At 36.2% G+C, this 13,655-nt stretch overlaps 2 protein-coding genes across 2 annotated transcripts; both read right to left on the minus strand.

Moving 5' to 3' along the window:
- Window positions 1-5,351: 5,351 nt before the first annotated feature.
- On the minus strand, window positions 5,352-10,093 carry LOC106368297 (citrate synthase 2, peroxisomal-like). The gene is made up of 12 exons (XM_013808220.3): window positions 9,784-10,093; window positions 9,525-9,705; window positions 9,296-9,381; window positions 8,706-8,810; window positions 8,550-8,612; window positions 8,374-8,483; window positions 8,131-8,250; window positions 7,911-8,060; window positions 7,717-7,837; window positions 7,529-7,626; window positions 7,317-7,428; window positions 5,352-5,591 (listed from the first exon to the last, which is right to left on the minus strand). Exons 1-12 carry the CDS (start codon window positions 9,985-9,987, stop codon window positions 5,532-5,534), a joined length of 1,410 nt encoding a protein of 469 aa, XP_013663674.1. The 5' UTR covers window positions 9,988-10,093; the 3' UTR covers window positions 5,352-5,531.
- A 336-nt stretch (window positions 10,094-10,429) lies between these two features.
- LOC106368301 (citrate synthase 2, peroxisomal) lies at window positions 10,430-13,655 on the minus strand. Its single transcript, XM_013808224.3, has 12 exons — window positions 13,320-13,655; window positions 13,058-13,238; window positions 12,806-12,891; window positions 12,354-12,458; window positions 12,150-12,212; window positions 11,955-12,064; window positions 11,676-11,795; window positions 11,452-11,601; window positions 11,259-11,379; window positions 11,076-11,173; window positions 10,847-10,970; window positions 10,430-10,769 (listed from the first exon to the last, which is right to left on the minus strand). The coding sequence occupies exons 1-12, from the start codon at window positions 13,563-13,565 to the stop codon at window positions 10,638-10,640; spliced, it is 1,536 nt and encodes a 511-aa protein (XP_013663678.1). The 5' UTR covers window positions 13,566-13,655; the 3' UTR covers window positions 10,430-10,637.

Genomic DNA, 13,655 nt, shown 5'->3' on the forward strand with positions numbered 1-13,655 from the left:
AATATTACTGGTAATACAAAAAGGATATTAAAAAACTAGTCAAATCATAAATAGCTTCTAAATAAACCATCTCGATCTTGGAAGGGAAATTTTGATTTCGAAATCGAAATCGAAATGAAACTATATGCTAGTTTTGAGGTATAAAATTTTTAAATGGCCGAGGAGAAATATGCCAGGTGATGTTCAGTGCCGGTCCGGTCTGAAATGGTGCCTAAAGCGCATATAAAAAATAGTGTCCCTCATATATTATTGACTTTTTATATTACATTTTAACTATTAAATTAGAATAATACAAAACACTAATATAATATAATTTTTTATTTTATTTTACAACATGTGTCTCAACCATCTTATATATACAATTAATATTATCTTCAGCTTATTTAATCATTTAAAAAAAATATGTATATAAACCTGATATCAGAGAAATATTAGTGAATGAAAGACAATTATAATCTACACAGAAAAAGTGCAATTTTAATTATCAATTCAGATTAACATTAACTTTAACGTGCATAACCTTATCTATTTTAATAATTTTCAGAAACATAACTTTATGATAATGTTATGTTTGTTCAAATTCCATAAATCCTAATATATATTATAAAAATTCCGAAAAAGAAGAAAGAACGAAAAAAATAAGTGGAAAAGAGGTAACATGAAATACTGGGATATGCAAAAATACCAGTGAGCATCGAAAATTAAATAATCATGGAGGATACAATTTTTTCAGAGAAAAAAAAAGAATCTGCTTGAGAAGAACTGAAAAAGACATACACGGCAGTTTTTTTTATATAGTCTCTATTTTATTCTTTATATTTAACTAGCTTAAGATCCGCGCAATTGCACGGGATGAATGTTATATATAAAAATAATTTTTATCTAGTATTATTTATTTGTATTCATTTACATATTATGTATATAATTAAATTAGAATAAAAATATAAATCAAAACAATATATCTTGTTTATTTACGATATTTTTTGGTAAATAAAACAAAACAATCATTTTATATATTTTATATGGTATATAACTAAATTTTAATGACATGGACATAGATATATAGTATATTTTAATATAAATATTTATTATTGAGAATTCATAATCATATGATAAATACAAAATTTCTAATGTGTGATTTTTTGAATACAAATTTCAAAATTAAAATATTACGGTTTCAATACTTTTTCAAAACAAATTTAGAAATTATCATATTTAAGTATTTTTCTATGTTGTATAGTTTAATTTTAAATTATATTAATATATAATATGAATGTCTAGTAAATGAGACTTCATATTCATATGATTTATGATCATTTGTATCTTGTTATTACCAAAAAAAGTTAAACCATTGATTAAAAAAATTTAGTGTGAGACATTTAACGTTTTTAGTAATTTATAGTCGTTTTAAAAATTCAAAATATAACATATAAGGAAAAATTTAATTTTTTATTATATGATTAATATAGTTGTTTAATATCTTTTAATAATATAAAATTAAACAAAAAAGAGCTAAGATACAAAAATTATTATCAAATATTTATTATTCATAATCATTGATTTTCATATATACGTTAATAATATTAAACAATTCTGTAGTTTTTATTTAAGGAAAGTGCGAGAATATTCTTTTATACACTATTTATCAATTTAATAGTTAGTTTAATAAAAAAAATATAATATAAGTTAAGATGAACCAACTTATTTCTTTAAGAATTCTGAATTTCATTCTCATGACGACACATGGGTACAAAACAATGTTGTAATGTTTCTCAATTAATATATAAGTGATATGCATATATAAACAAACTAAATCATTGGAAAAAAAAACTGTATCTTGTGAAAAAGGAAGAAAAAAAAAGAACGTATCTTAACCGGTTGTTATTATCAAAAATAGTAAAAATGTATATTTTAGCCCAAGCTGGAGATTGAACCCGTGACTTAGGGTGGAAGCTCCTAAAAATTATAAAAATTAACGGCTAAAGCCACTAGACTAAAGGAACCAATGAACAATTTGGTGCCCATAACTAAGTTATTTATTCTGCCGCACAAAGCCCTTGCTTTACGGGTTTTAGCCTAGGGCCGGGCCTAGTGATGTTGAACGAGAGATTGGATTGCTGTTATAATGTTATTACGTACATACACAGATTCAACATTTTTATTAATTATGTGGAATATAACATTCCCTCAAGAAATTCTGAAGGAAATTATTTGATGGGGAGCTAACTTTCTCCCAAGCAATGTGTTAATTCCGAAAACATTGGTGTGCTTTGTTATTATATTAACTTATATATCACTTAGAGCATCCCATTGGTTAGAACCGATAATCTACATTATAATAGGGCAGTTGCATTACATTATAATAGGGCAGTTGCATCACTTCTGATGCGACACGTCAGCGATATGTGGATTCCACTTTTAAAAAGTGTGAAAGAGTGTCAAGTTTGTTACTCGAACTCAGGTTATTGAAATCTAAACAACAACATTTATACCACTGAGGTAAAAGATTCTTGTACATTAATGGCTGAAACAAATATATATATTTACGAAGGTCAGAAACCTTTGCTTCTTCGGTTTTCTCTGTGGGACCCACACTTATTTATTTTATCTAATGATTTAATAAATACTTTATAACTCACGTTTTGAATGGAGATTCGTTAAAAACAAACCCAATAAACCTCGTTGGCCTGTAAGCATTTTCTTCAATGGAAGTTTAGGGCTTTCAATTTTTAATCATCGGTTCATGACTCATCTATGAAACATAGATTGGCTCTTTGAGTTTCATGAATCAGTTTTTCTTCTTTAGTCTCTACTTTTCCCCATTTTTAATAAATTCATCATCGGTTCTTTTATTTTGCTTGATAAATCATGATTGTGTGGTTTTAATTTTATTTGGTCATCCTTAGCTTGCACCCTTTGATCTAACCAAGAAGAAGAAGAAGACATTTGTCATTCAGGATGACATCGAGGACTCAGCTGATTCACACGGGAGACATACTATCCGTTGCCTGATTGTTCAAGAAGAGTTTATGTGCTGTGAAACATATTTGTTTCTTTTCATCAGTTGCTTTGTTTAATCTTTTTTCCTGCAAATAATGATGGCTTTGACAGTTCATTCACGGGAGCCAAGAAGTAAAAGAAGAAGAAGCCAGTGAGTGTTTGACATTTTCTGTCTTCCTGAGTTTTTTTTTCCATTCATTAAACTTGGATTTTGAAGATTATGTTGCCTCACATTCTTTTTATTTTGATGGTTGTTAGGTTGAATGAAGATCATTGAATAAAGAAAATGTCTATGCGCCTGAAGATTTGGAGGGCACTTTATATTTCTTTCTCTGATAATTCTAGCGACATAAATTTGAACCTTACAGAGGGTATATTGCAGAGCATCCTAATGATGAAGAAGAGGTGGAGGGAATTGATCTGCACCAGCAACATTACCCATGGGAGGGAAGTGACATGGATTACTTATACGATGAGGTAAGCATATCATTAGATGGTTTGCGGTCCATCTTTGAGAGCCGTCGATTGTAAGTGTCTATCATTTTGAAGTTGTACGACACTAAGATGTAAAAAATTACTAATTACAATTACTTTACTAGCAGAGTTCTTTTGCACAGCTATTGTCAATGGAATTAACAATGGAAATTGCTGGTGCTATATTTCATGTTCCAAATGCTAACACAAGCTCCAATGTTGATTCTCAGTTTTAACATGCCAAAATCACAATACAGTGGGTATTGTAAGGTAATTCAGTAGGCACAAATGTTCAGTTGGAAAAAAAATTCTAAACTGTATTTATGCATCAAACTTATTATCCGTAACATAATAATATGCTTTTTCTGTGCTAGGAACCGTTTGTAAATAAATGTCTCGGATGTATATGACTGCTTAGTTTGTTGCTTTTGACAGTGAAATCACTAAGCTTGCAATGTGTCAGGACAGCAAAAACATCTCAGCTGATGGTTAGCTTTACAATTTCGTTGGTTTCTTTTTCCTATTATGTTGGATGGATTATTTTAGATAACAAATATCACAACAGAGTGCTGGCAATAACTCTAATAGATTTATGTATACATGTAGAATTGGAAGTTTGGTGAGAACATGAACAAGTACTTCTGTCACGCTATTGGACATTTATACGTCATTTCAAGAAAATTGATTTCTTATATTTCTCATAATCAGTAAGATTTTAACTGTTTTGTCTACTTTACATTCATACCTCATTCTCCATCTAACTTATCGGTGCTACTATATAATGATCAAGTCATTTTATGCACAAATAGGCAAGTGGAGATGAAAAGAATACGAAGCAGATGATGAAAAATGATTCGAGCAAATTAGTGGCATCACAGAGCTAAGCGAGATAAAAATATCAATCAATAAAGAATGAAAGAAGAATGAGCATGGTTAAGTTATTACACAAGCCAAAACTAAGACAAATCAAACGACAGAACGTGAAAACAAATGTAAACAAGACAAAAAGAGATGGTGAAGATAAAATGCATTGAAAAACTGAATGCTAGATTAGTAAACAAGAGATAAAAGTAGATTAAAATGCAAAAATCTCGCGCCTTGGCGCGGGTAACGATCCCTAGTAATAGGAATGTGACGAATCCGAATATCCTGAAAATTTAAAGTACCCAGATCCGGATTCTTCAGATCCATGGATTTAGTATCCAGATCCAGATTCGTGGTTTCCGGATATCCGGAATCCGGATACCCGTCTAAACATCATATCATCCATAGATATTCGGATCCGGATTCGTAAAAATAATATTTTTTTAAAAATACTTTTAAAAACTAAAATTCTAAAAATAATACATAAATTAAATATTTATACAAGATTTATAGATATGTCTATATATATATCATATTTCAAAATTATAATATAATATAATATTATAAAACGAATTTTATATATAAATATTGATATATAAAATATAATTATTAATAAAATTAAAAATTTAATATATTTTAAAAATACGAATACAGATCCGGATACACGGGCCTAAAAATCAAGATATCCGGATCCGGATTCGATTTTGACGGATTCGAAATTTTACTATCCGAATTCAGGTTCCCCGAGTATTCTATTTTTGGAGCGAATCTCGGATCGAATCCAGATCCCAGATAATAAATCCAAGGCCTAATAAAAAGTGCTAAAAGAAAAAAACATTATTATTTTTTTTTTTTGTAAACTAAAAAAAACATTATTATTATAATATTTTTTTACTTTAAAAATAGAACCAATAAGTAACTGACACACATGCATGTAAGTTTCTATATGATATCTTAAAAGTTGCTATTTCACAACTTTTCGTTTTCCTCTTTCCTAATTTTTCATTTTTTTAATTTTACTTTTTATTTTTGAGGAACTGTGTTTACATCTTCCCAACAATCGTGCTCTTAGAAAATATATTCACCAAGATCATATTTCTGTGTTCACATATTACAGAAACAAGAATATTATATATCACATAAGTAGAAAAATATTGAAGTTCTTAATTTGTCACACTGACTGGTAATGCCCATCACATGATAGTTCTATCTCTTACTGGCTGGTAATGCCTTAGGCGCACTCCAGTATAGACCTGTGCAGCCACGCGAAACAATTAGCCATGAGCAAAAAAAAAAAAATTGATCTACCAAAGAAGTGCATGCATCTATGCATAATGTACATATTTTTAAGCCAAAAAGTAAAACCTACTTTTTAAGTCATTGCTCTAACAAAGAGAACAAAGAGTGCATCTATGCTCTATCTACATTCTCTCTCGACCTTTCATCTCATCTGCGACTGAATCTTACTCTCCGGCGTACAGACGTCGCGGCGCGTGCCGGAGCCGGAGGGGTCTCTTCTCCTCTGTCTCGTCTTCTTTGCTCTAGGTCGTCTCTGCTCTCCCTCTCCCGATATGCTTGCTCTTCTAGGTTTGAGTTTGCGTCGCCGGTGGAAGCTTCAGTCGCGAGGAGACGATACAAGATAGGGGTAGCTCTTTCTCCGGAATTGCGGTGAGGGTCCGGCGAAGTAGAGCGATCTAGAGTCGGCTTTTGGGTTTATGGAGAGATTCACTTTTCCCTTTTATGGATCTCTCGGGTTCTCTGTCGTCGAGGGGTGGTAGCAAAGGGTCTTGTCACGGTGGCTTCGGCGGTGGTCTGCAGCTGCGGGTCTGTTGCTGGTGCTCGTGCTTGTTCGGTTATGGTGGTGTTTGCTTAGGATTTCTTCGGGTCGGAGAGATTCCGATGCTTGGCTTGCCGTAACCAAGAGTTCTCTCAGGTTCTTTGAGGGCTTAGGAGACGAGGGTTGAAGGCGGATGTGATCGTGGTGAAAGTGTCCGGTATGATTTCTTCGTGCGTGTGTTTTCCGGTTCACCTCGAGTGGTCGTCTATGGCCATGAGAGGTCTTCTTGTTGCCTCACAACTCTTTCGGAGCTCCTGCTCCTGGCTTCCTGTTTTGTTCTTCTCCGAGAGTAGGTGACGGCTTCACTCGACGAGTTCAAGTCTCTCACTCATCATCGTCATATCACACCCCGTGGCTCAGGCGTTGATAGTTCTTGATCAAGAAATTGGTCATTTGGTTCTCAAAGGCCTTGGTTGCTTAGGCGGTTCTCGGGGGTCATTCGCCGCCTCAGAGTCAGCATCCAGTCGAAGCTCACATCCCGGCGCCGTGGTGATTGGTCTTGTTCCTTCTACGGTGGTGAGGCTGGCGTTTCTTGCACAGGTTTAGAGACTGCTTTTCAGGAAGTGGCGGTGGAGGCAACTCATCTTTGTACAGGTTTGGTAGATGGCGGAAGCTGAGTGCTTGCTCGTTTTGGGATGCGGTCAAAGTGTCGGTGGCGCTTTATTCGAGCTGGCCTTGGTGGCATTCGCAAGGCATTGGTAAGTATCTGATCTCTCCCCTTCAGTCGTCTTGCGCTTCATAGACAGAGAAAGTTATGAGCTTGTGGAGATCATCGGGAACTAGCTACTCCGGAAACGTCAAGGGAATTCCCGGCATCCGCGGAAACGCGGAGAACCTCACTTTCACGAGAGTCACGTTGATGGTTGAGAACGGCTACCGATATCGAAGGATTTCAAAAAACATCCTAGCAGATTGTGTCGGGTTTAGTGGGTGGGCAAAGCTAGGTTTGTAATAGTCAGATTTCGATAATTTTGTTCAAAGTAAGCTTGTAACCGTATCTGATTCCCGATCTTTCGGGCAGATTTTATATATTAATATATTAAAAAAAAAAGTGCATCTATGCATCTATGTGCAATGTCTATTACCCCTGAGCCAAAGAACCTTTTTAAAGTCACTGATCTGTTAAAGAGTCTAGTTTTACCTGTTGGGGTCTGATGATCTTAGTGTCAGGATCATCTAAAGACTCACGCCAGTGTGCCAAGTATCCAGCCATACGCGCCACCGCGGTGAAATGTGGTGGGACTCCCATTGCCCTGCGTTTTCTCCCATTTTAATTTTCAGGTTAAGAACTTAATGGTTACAACAACTCATTAATTAGCAATAATTCTGTCTCATGAATCATCCATGCCTTACCTATAGACTAATCCACAGTAGAAATCAACATTTGGGTATAGCTTTCTCTTAACAAAATATTCATCAGAGAGTGCTGTCTTCTCTAGAGCAACTGCTACCTGGTTAACATCATACATCAAATCTTTCTCAAACCACATTTAACAAACCGTCAAGCAGGAAAGATACATGAGCACACGAATCTAAAGTACCTCGAACAGAGGATCCTTTCCAACAATGGAGAACACTTCCTCAGCCAGTCTTTTAACCACTCTTGCTCGTGGGTCGTAGTTTTTGTAAATGCGGTGTCCAAACCCTGACAGTTTCCTATTCCTGAGATAAAGAAGTTAACACTGAATGATTCGTCATAATCAAGATACTTTTAGTCTTAGGTGTACTGAGTTACTTGTTCTTCACGCTTTCAATAAACTCTGGAATATTTTCAACAGTCCCAATCTCGAATAACATCTGAGGAACAGTCTTAGTTGCACCACCATGAAGTGGGCCACCAATGGCTCCAACAGCTCCCGCAATAGCAGTGTACACATCAACACCACTACACAAAAATAAATAAATATCATAGCAGACTTAATGAAAAATCTCTAACCAGTGATATGAATTAGTACCTAGAGGCAAGATGGCGAGCAGCAGCAGTAGAGCAGTTCATTTCATGTTCAGCATGTAGTATGAAGATGATGTCCAACACTCGAGCTAGACGAGGATTAGGCTTGTAAGACTTATTTCCCCTGTAATCAATGGAATTGATACGTGAATATATCTTGTTGCGGACACAATTGAAGATAAAAAATGGATCTAAAATGACTAATTCATGTGAAAGTGTTATAATAAATGAAAGAGGATGGCCCTACATTGATTCCATCATATAGAGTAAGTTCTCTGCATAAGAAAGGTTGCTCAAAGGAAGAACAGGAGGCTTGCCTGCCGTCTTCAAAAATGCAGCTGCTGCAATAGTAGGTGCCTGTAGATAGACGTTTTTATGTAACATATATATCAAGGGACCAAATCAACAGACACAAACAAATACCTGTCCGAGAATACGAAAAATCTGTTTATCACGAACTTGTGTTGACTTGTAAATATCTAGGCCCTGCATGCACGTAATGGGAGTTTCCGTGAAATCAAGAACACACAAAGTGGAGAACGTTTTCCAGAAAAAAAGATGCAGGTTTATAAAACTTACACTAAGAGAAGGATTTGCATCAGGATGAAAGAGGGAGAGTACACTAATGGCACTGGCAAGAGAACCTATTGGATGTGAATCATGAGGCATGGACTGAATGATATCCTGGCGAAAACATTCAGAAGTAAACTGTTAAAATCGGCACCAAGAATCTATTACTATATATGGCTATTACCAAAACCATCTGATTATAGAAATGCCTCAATATATGATAGATGTGGTTTCTCAAAATTAAGTGTTACATAGCAAAATGGCCATTGGCCAGTCATCATATACAGATAAAGGTAAGACAGACATATATAATACAGTAATCCTTGATAGACCTGACGAGCGTTATGGCTTACAAACAATGCAAGATAAACCAACTTATTATTTTTGAAAAGAAATGGTTATGGTAATTTTGTTAAATAGTTTGAAGTTTTTCACCAGTTAGCTACAAGGACGGGGATCTGAGCACATTCCACTGAAACATTGTCCACTGAAATGGTCATAGATATAGTCGTCTAGGCTTCCAAATTACTTTAACTTTTTAATTAAAATTCGTAGTTAATATTTATGGTTCTCAAATTCTCAAATATAAATAAACTCACCAATATTCCTTGTGGAACAGCTGAATGCTGAGAAACCGCAAATTCCCAATCAGCTAGCTGACTTTGTGAAGGCAGATTCCCATAAACTGCAAGAAACGTACAAATCAAGAAATTACCCACAAAAGATGATAAAACTTCAACTCTGTTTCAACAGTAATATTATAAGAGCAAAAAGTTTGCTTGTATCAAAAGAAAAGTTACATGATGATGATGATGCAAGAAGACTTACTAAGGAGATAAGCAACCTCAAGAAAAGTACTACTCTCACCCAACTCTTCAATTAGGTATCCCCTATAACGTAATGTTCCTTCATCTCCGTCAGTACAAGAAACCGATGACCGAACAGGAGCCGTGTTTAAATAACCAGGATCGTACAACTTAATCCCCTTGTCATGTGCCCCACTCGTTATCTACACCACCAAACATCCATACTATTCAGACAACTTAGTTCAACTGCATGCATGTCAATTTTTTTTAATATATTATACCTTCTTGAGATCAATGGACTTAACGGTACCCTCCTCTGAGACTGGGACTTGATATTTCTTCCCCGTACGCTCATCAACGATCGTCAAGTTTCCCGCAAGGGGTCCAGCAATCGATTTGCACCATGGCTCAGTCGCCGCCGGCATGGGATCAGACACCTCCAAATGCGCAGAGAGAACGGCCAAACGAGCATTCAGCCTCTCCATTTTCACCTCACTAAAAGCAGAGTTCAAAGATAGGAGGCGCTTTGCTTATTATTATTGTAGCATTTTATACTCCCCCTTGACACTTGTTATTACTACTTTTGATTTTTGAAGCGTGGCTGGCGTGAGTTTGACACTATTTTAACGTATGTGGTAATAATTACTTAAATGTTTTTTTTTTTTAAATATTTTGTTCTCAGTTCTACTCATACGATTGTTTTCCTCAAATTTAAAAATGGAAATATTATTATACACTATTTGCAATGCTAACTATAATCAGGATTTTTTTTTATGAAATAGAGTAAGCAAATAATTTTGACCTAAAAATCAAAGATTATTAGGATTATATGTCTCGCAAGCAATGTGCTAAATTTAGCACATTTAAACTGTCAGTGTATTATATTAATTTTCTTGATAAAAGGCACAATTCATGAACACGTATGTCTTTCACTGTAAAGACATTATTATTAGATGGAAGTATGAAAATATGTTTAAAAACATCAAATACAGAATAACAGACAAATAATGCAGCAGACTATGAATTGGATTATTGAGTTTGTAAGAGAAAGAGAACAACAAAGAATGCTAAGAAGACCCTCTTGTTTACCCCGAGGTGTCTTCCGTCTTTAATCGTATGTAGTAGAGTTTGAGACTTAAAGTGCAGATCCAGATAAACGCCTTCTTGATGCATTTGAAATGGAAACTTGTCCCATCTTATCTGAATCACTTGACAACGTTCTCTGTCTCACCGGCTCGTAATGCCTTAGCCATACCCCAGTGTAGGCCTACACGAATACAATTTACCCATGATGAGAGCCAAAAAAAGAAACATGTCATTGATCTATCAAAGAATGTATTGTACCTGTTGGGGTCTCATGATCTTAGTGTCAGGATCATCCAACGACTCACGCCAGTGTGACAAGTATCCAGCCATACGCGGGACTGCAAATAGGACTGTGAAGAACTCTGGTGGGAATCCCATTGCCCTGTATTTATTGTTGCCCAATTCAAATACCAAAACACACGAGATTCAACTTAATGGTTATATCAAGGCTTTTTTTGTTTCCAAGACGAGTCAGCAATGTCTTTACCTATAGATTAATCCAGAGTAAAAATCAACATTTGGGTAAAGTTTTCTCTTCACAAAATATTCATCAGAGAGTGCTGCCTTCTCTAGAGCAACTGCTACCTGACGATATCATACATCAAAACTTTCTAAAACCACATCCGTTATAAAATACACAAAGAAATTTGAGCATAAGGATCTAAAGTACCTCGATTAGAGGATCCCTTCCAACAATGGAGAATACTTCATCCGCCAGTTTCTTGATGACTTTTGCTCTCGGGTCGTAGTTTTTGTAAACACGATGTCCAAAACCTGACATCTTCCTCTTTCTGAAAAATATGAAAAAGGGAATTTAACATTAGGCACGATTGGTGCTTTAGTTTTTCTAAGTATGAATTTACCTGTTCTTCACTCCTTCTATGAACTCTGGAATATTTTCAACACTCCCAATCTCAGCTAACATCTTAAGGACAGCCTCGTTGGCACCACCATGAAGTGGACCATACAGAGCTCCAACAGCTCCAGCAACAGCGGTGTACACATCAACACCACTGCAGGACACACAAAACTGATTTAACACACACCTCAGAGCAGACATAATGAATCGATAAGCAGTGGCAAGTACCTAGAGGCAAGATGACGAGCAGCAGCAGTAGAGCAATTCATTTCATGTTCGGCATGCAGTATGAAGAGGATGTCAAGCACTCGAGCCAGACGAGGATTAGGCTTGTAAGACCTATTGCCCCTGTAATCGATGGAAGATGAAAGAATATATCCTGTTACAGACACATTCGAAGCTAGAAACGGATGCAAACTTACTAAAACCAGTGCACAAGTTTATAACTACCATCTACAAAGTCAAGTGTCTAGCTAAAATGAATAGGGACGATAGATGGTGGCGTACATTGAATCCAGCATATAGAGGAAATTCTCTGCATAAGAAAAGTTGCCAGAAGGGAGAACAGGAGGCCTGCCTGCCATCCTCAGATAAGCAGCCGCTGCAATTGTAGGAGCCTGCAAATATATTATATTTTCCAATCCCGCAACTAATTGAGTCTGGTTATACAACAAGGTACCAAATCAAAAGACACAACAATACCTTTCCAAGAATACGAACAATCTGTTTATCACGAACTTGTTTTGACTTGTAAATATCCTGGCCCTGCACCCCATAGGAATTTTCGTTATAATCATGAACACAAACAAATGGAGTACGGCACATGGGCATCAGGGCATGTGCATAGAACTTTTCAGGAAAAGACATCATATCAGTACACAAAGAAAACATGATTACAGAACGTACGCTGAGAGCAGGATTGGCATCGGGATGGAAGATGGAAAGTGCACTCATTGCACTCACAAGAACACCCATTGGGTGTGCATCATGAGGCATGGACTGTATGATTTCCTGGGAAAACATTCAGAAATAATCTCAGGTCCAAATCACACTATTATTTAAATAGTGTCAATACCCATCAAATATCCAAATGCTACATAGTTCCAAACAGAATAGAAGACCCTTTTCAACCATACACATTGCTTCAAATAATAGTCTTATGTGGCTAAATGGTCATCCATAACATACACATTGAGTTCAGTAAGGTGAAAGAGATCCAGTCATCCATCCTACATGGGCCAGATAGATAAGCATGGTTTGCAGGAAAGACGAACAACTTATACTAGTGGAAAGAATCGTTTCAAAATCTTGAACATAAGGTTGGGAAAATACATATGAGGAAAGGAGTAGAAATATACCAATACTCCTTGCGGCACAGCTGAATGCTGAGAAATCGTAAACTCCCAATCAGCTAGCTGACTCTGAGAAGGTAGATTCCCATACACTGCCACAGAAAACAAAAAAAAAGGTTTATTAACTAACCCACAAACTAGAACACTAAGGGACGCTTAATTGTCAAGACCAACCCACAAAAGGTGATAACTTTCTATCCATTTCAATTCCCCGAAAGATGATAACTTTCTACAAGATGATGATGAAAGAGGACTTACTGAGGAGATAAGAAACCTCAATGAAAGTACTGCTCTCAGCCAACTCTTCAATAGGATACCCACGGTAACGCAGGATCCCTTCATCTCCATCGATGTAAGAGATCGAAGATCGAACAGGAGCCGTGTTCAAGTAACCTGGATCATATAGCTTAAGCCCCTTGTCATCCTTCCCCGTCGTTATCTGCCACCACCAAACACGGATCGAAATTTCAGATAATATAATCAATTCGATTTCTACAATTCGCTTTAGAGATTACAACACCTTCTTGAGATCAACGGATTTAACGGTACCATCTTCCGAGACTGGGACCTGATACTTCTTCCCCGTACGCTCATCCACGATCGTCAAGCTTCCTTTTAGGGATCCATGCGGTGTAACAGCGCTCGATGTGCACCATGGCTCGATCGCCCCCGGCGGTAACACCTGGCTCGATCCGACGGGATCGGACACCGCTAAGTGCGCAGTGAGAACGGCCAATCGAGCTTTCACCCTCTCAGAAATCTCCATTTTCACAAAAAAAAAAAAAATCAAAAAAATAAGAATTCGAAAAGTAGAAGCGAAGAAGAAGTAGAAACAATCTTTGGTAAGTAAACAAAG

This window comes from Brassica napus, chromosome C8, assembly GCF_020379485.1.
Source record: "Brassica napus cultivar Da-Ae chromosome C8, Da-Ae, whole genome shotgun sequence".
Taxonomy (NCBI): Eukaryota; Viridiplantae; Streptophyta; class Magnoliopsida; order Brassicales; family Brassicaceae; genus Brassica; species Brassica napus.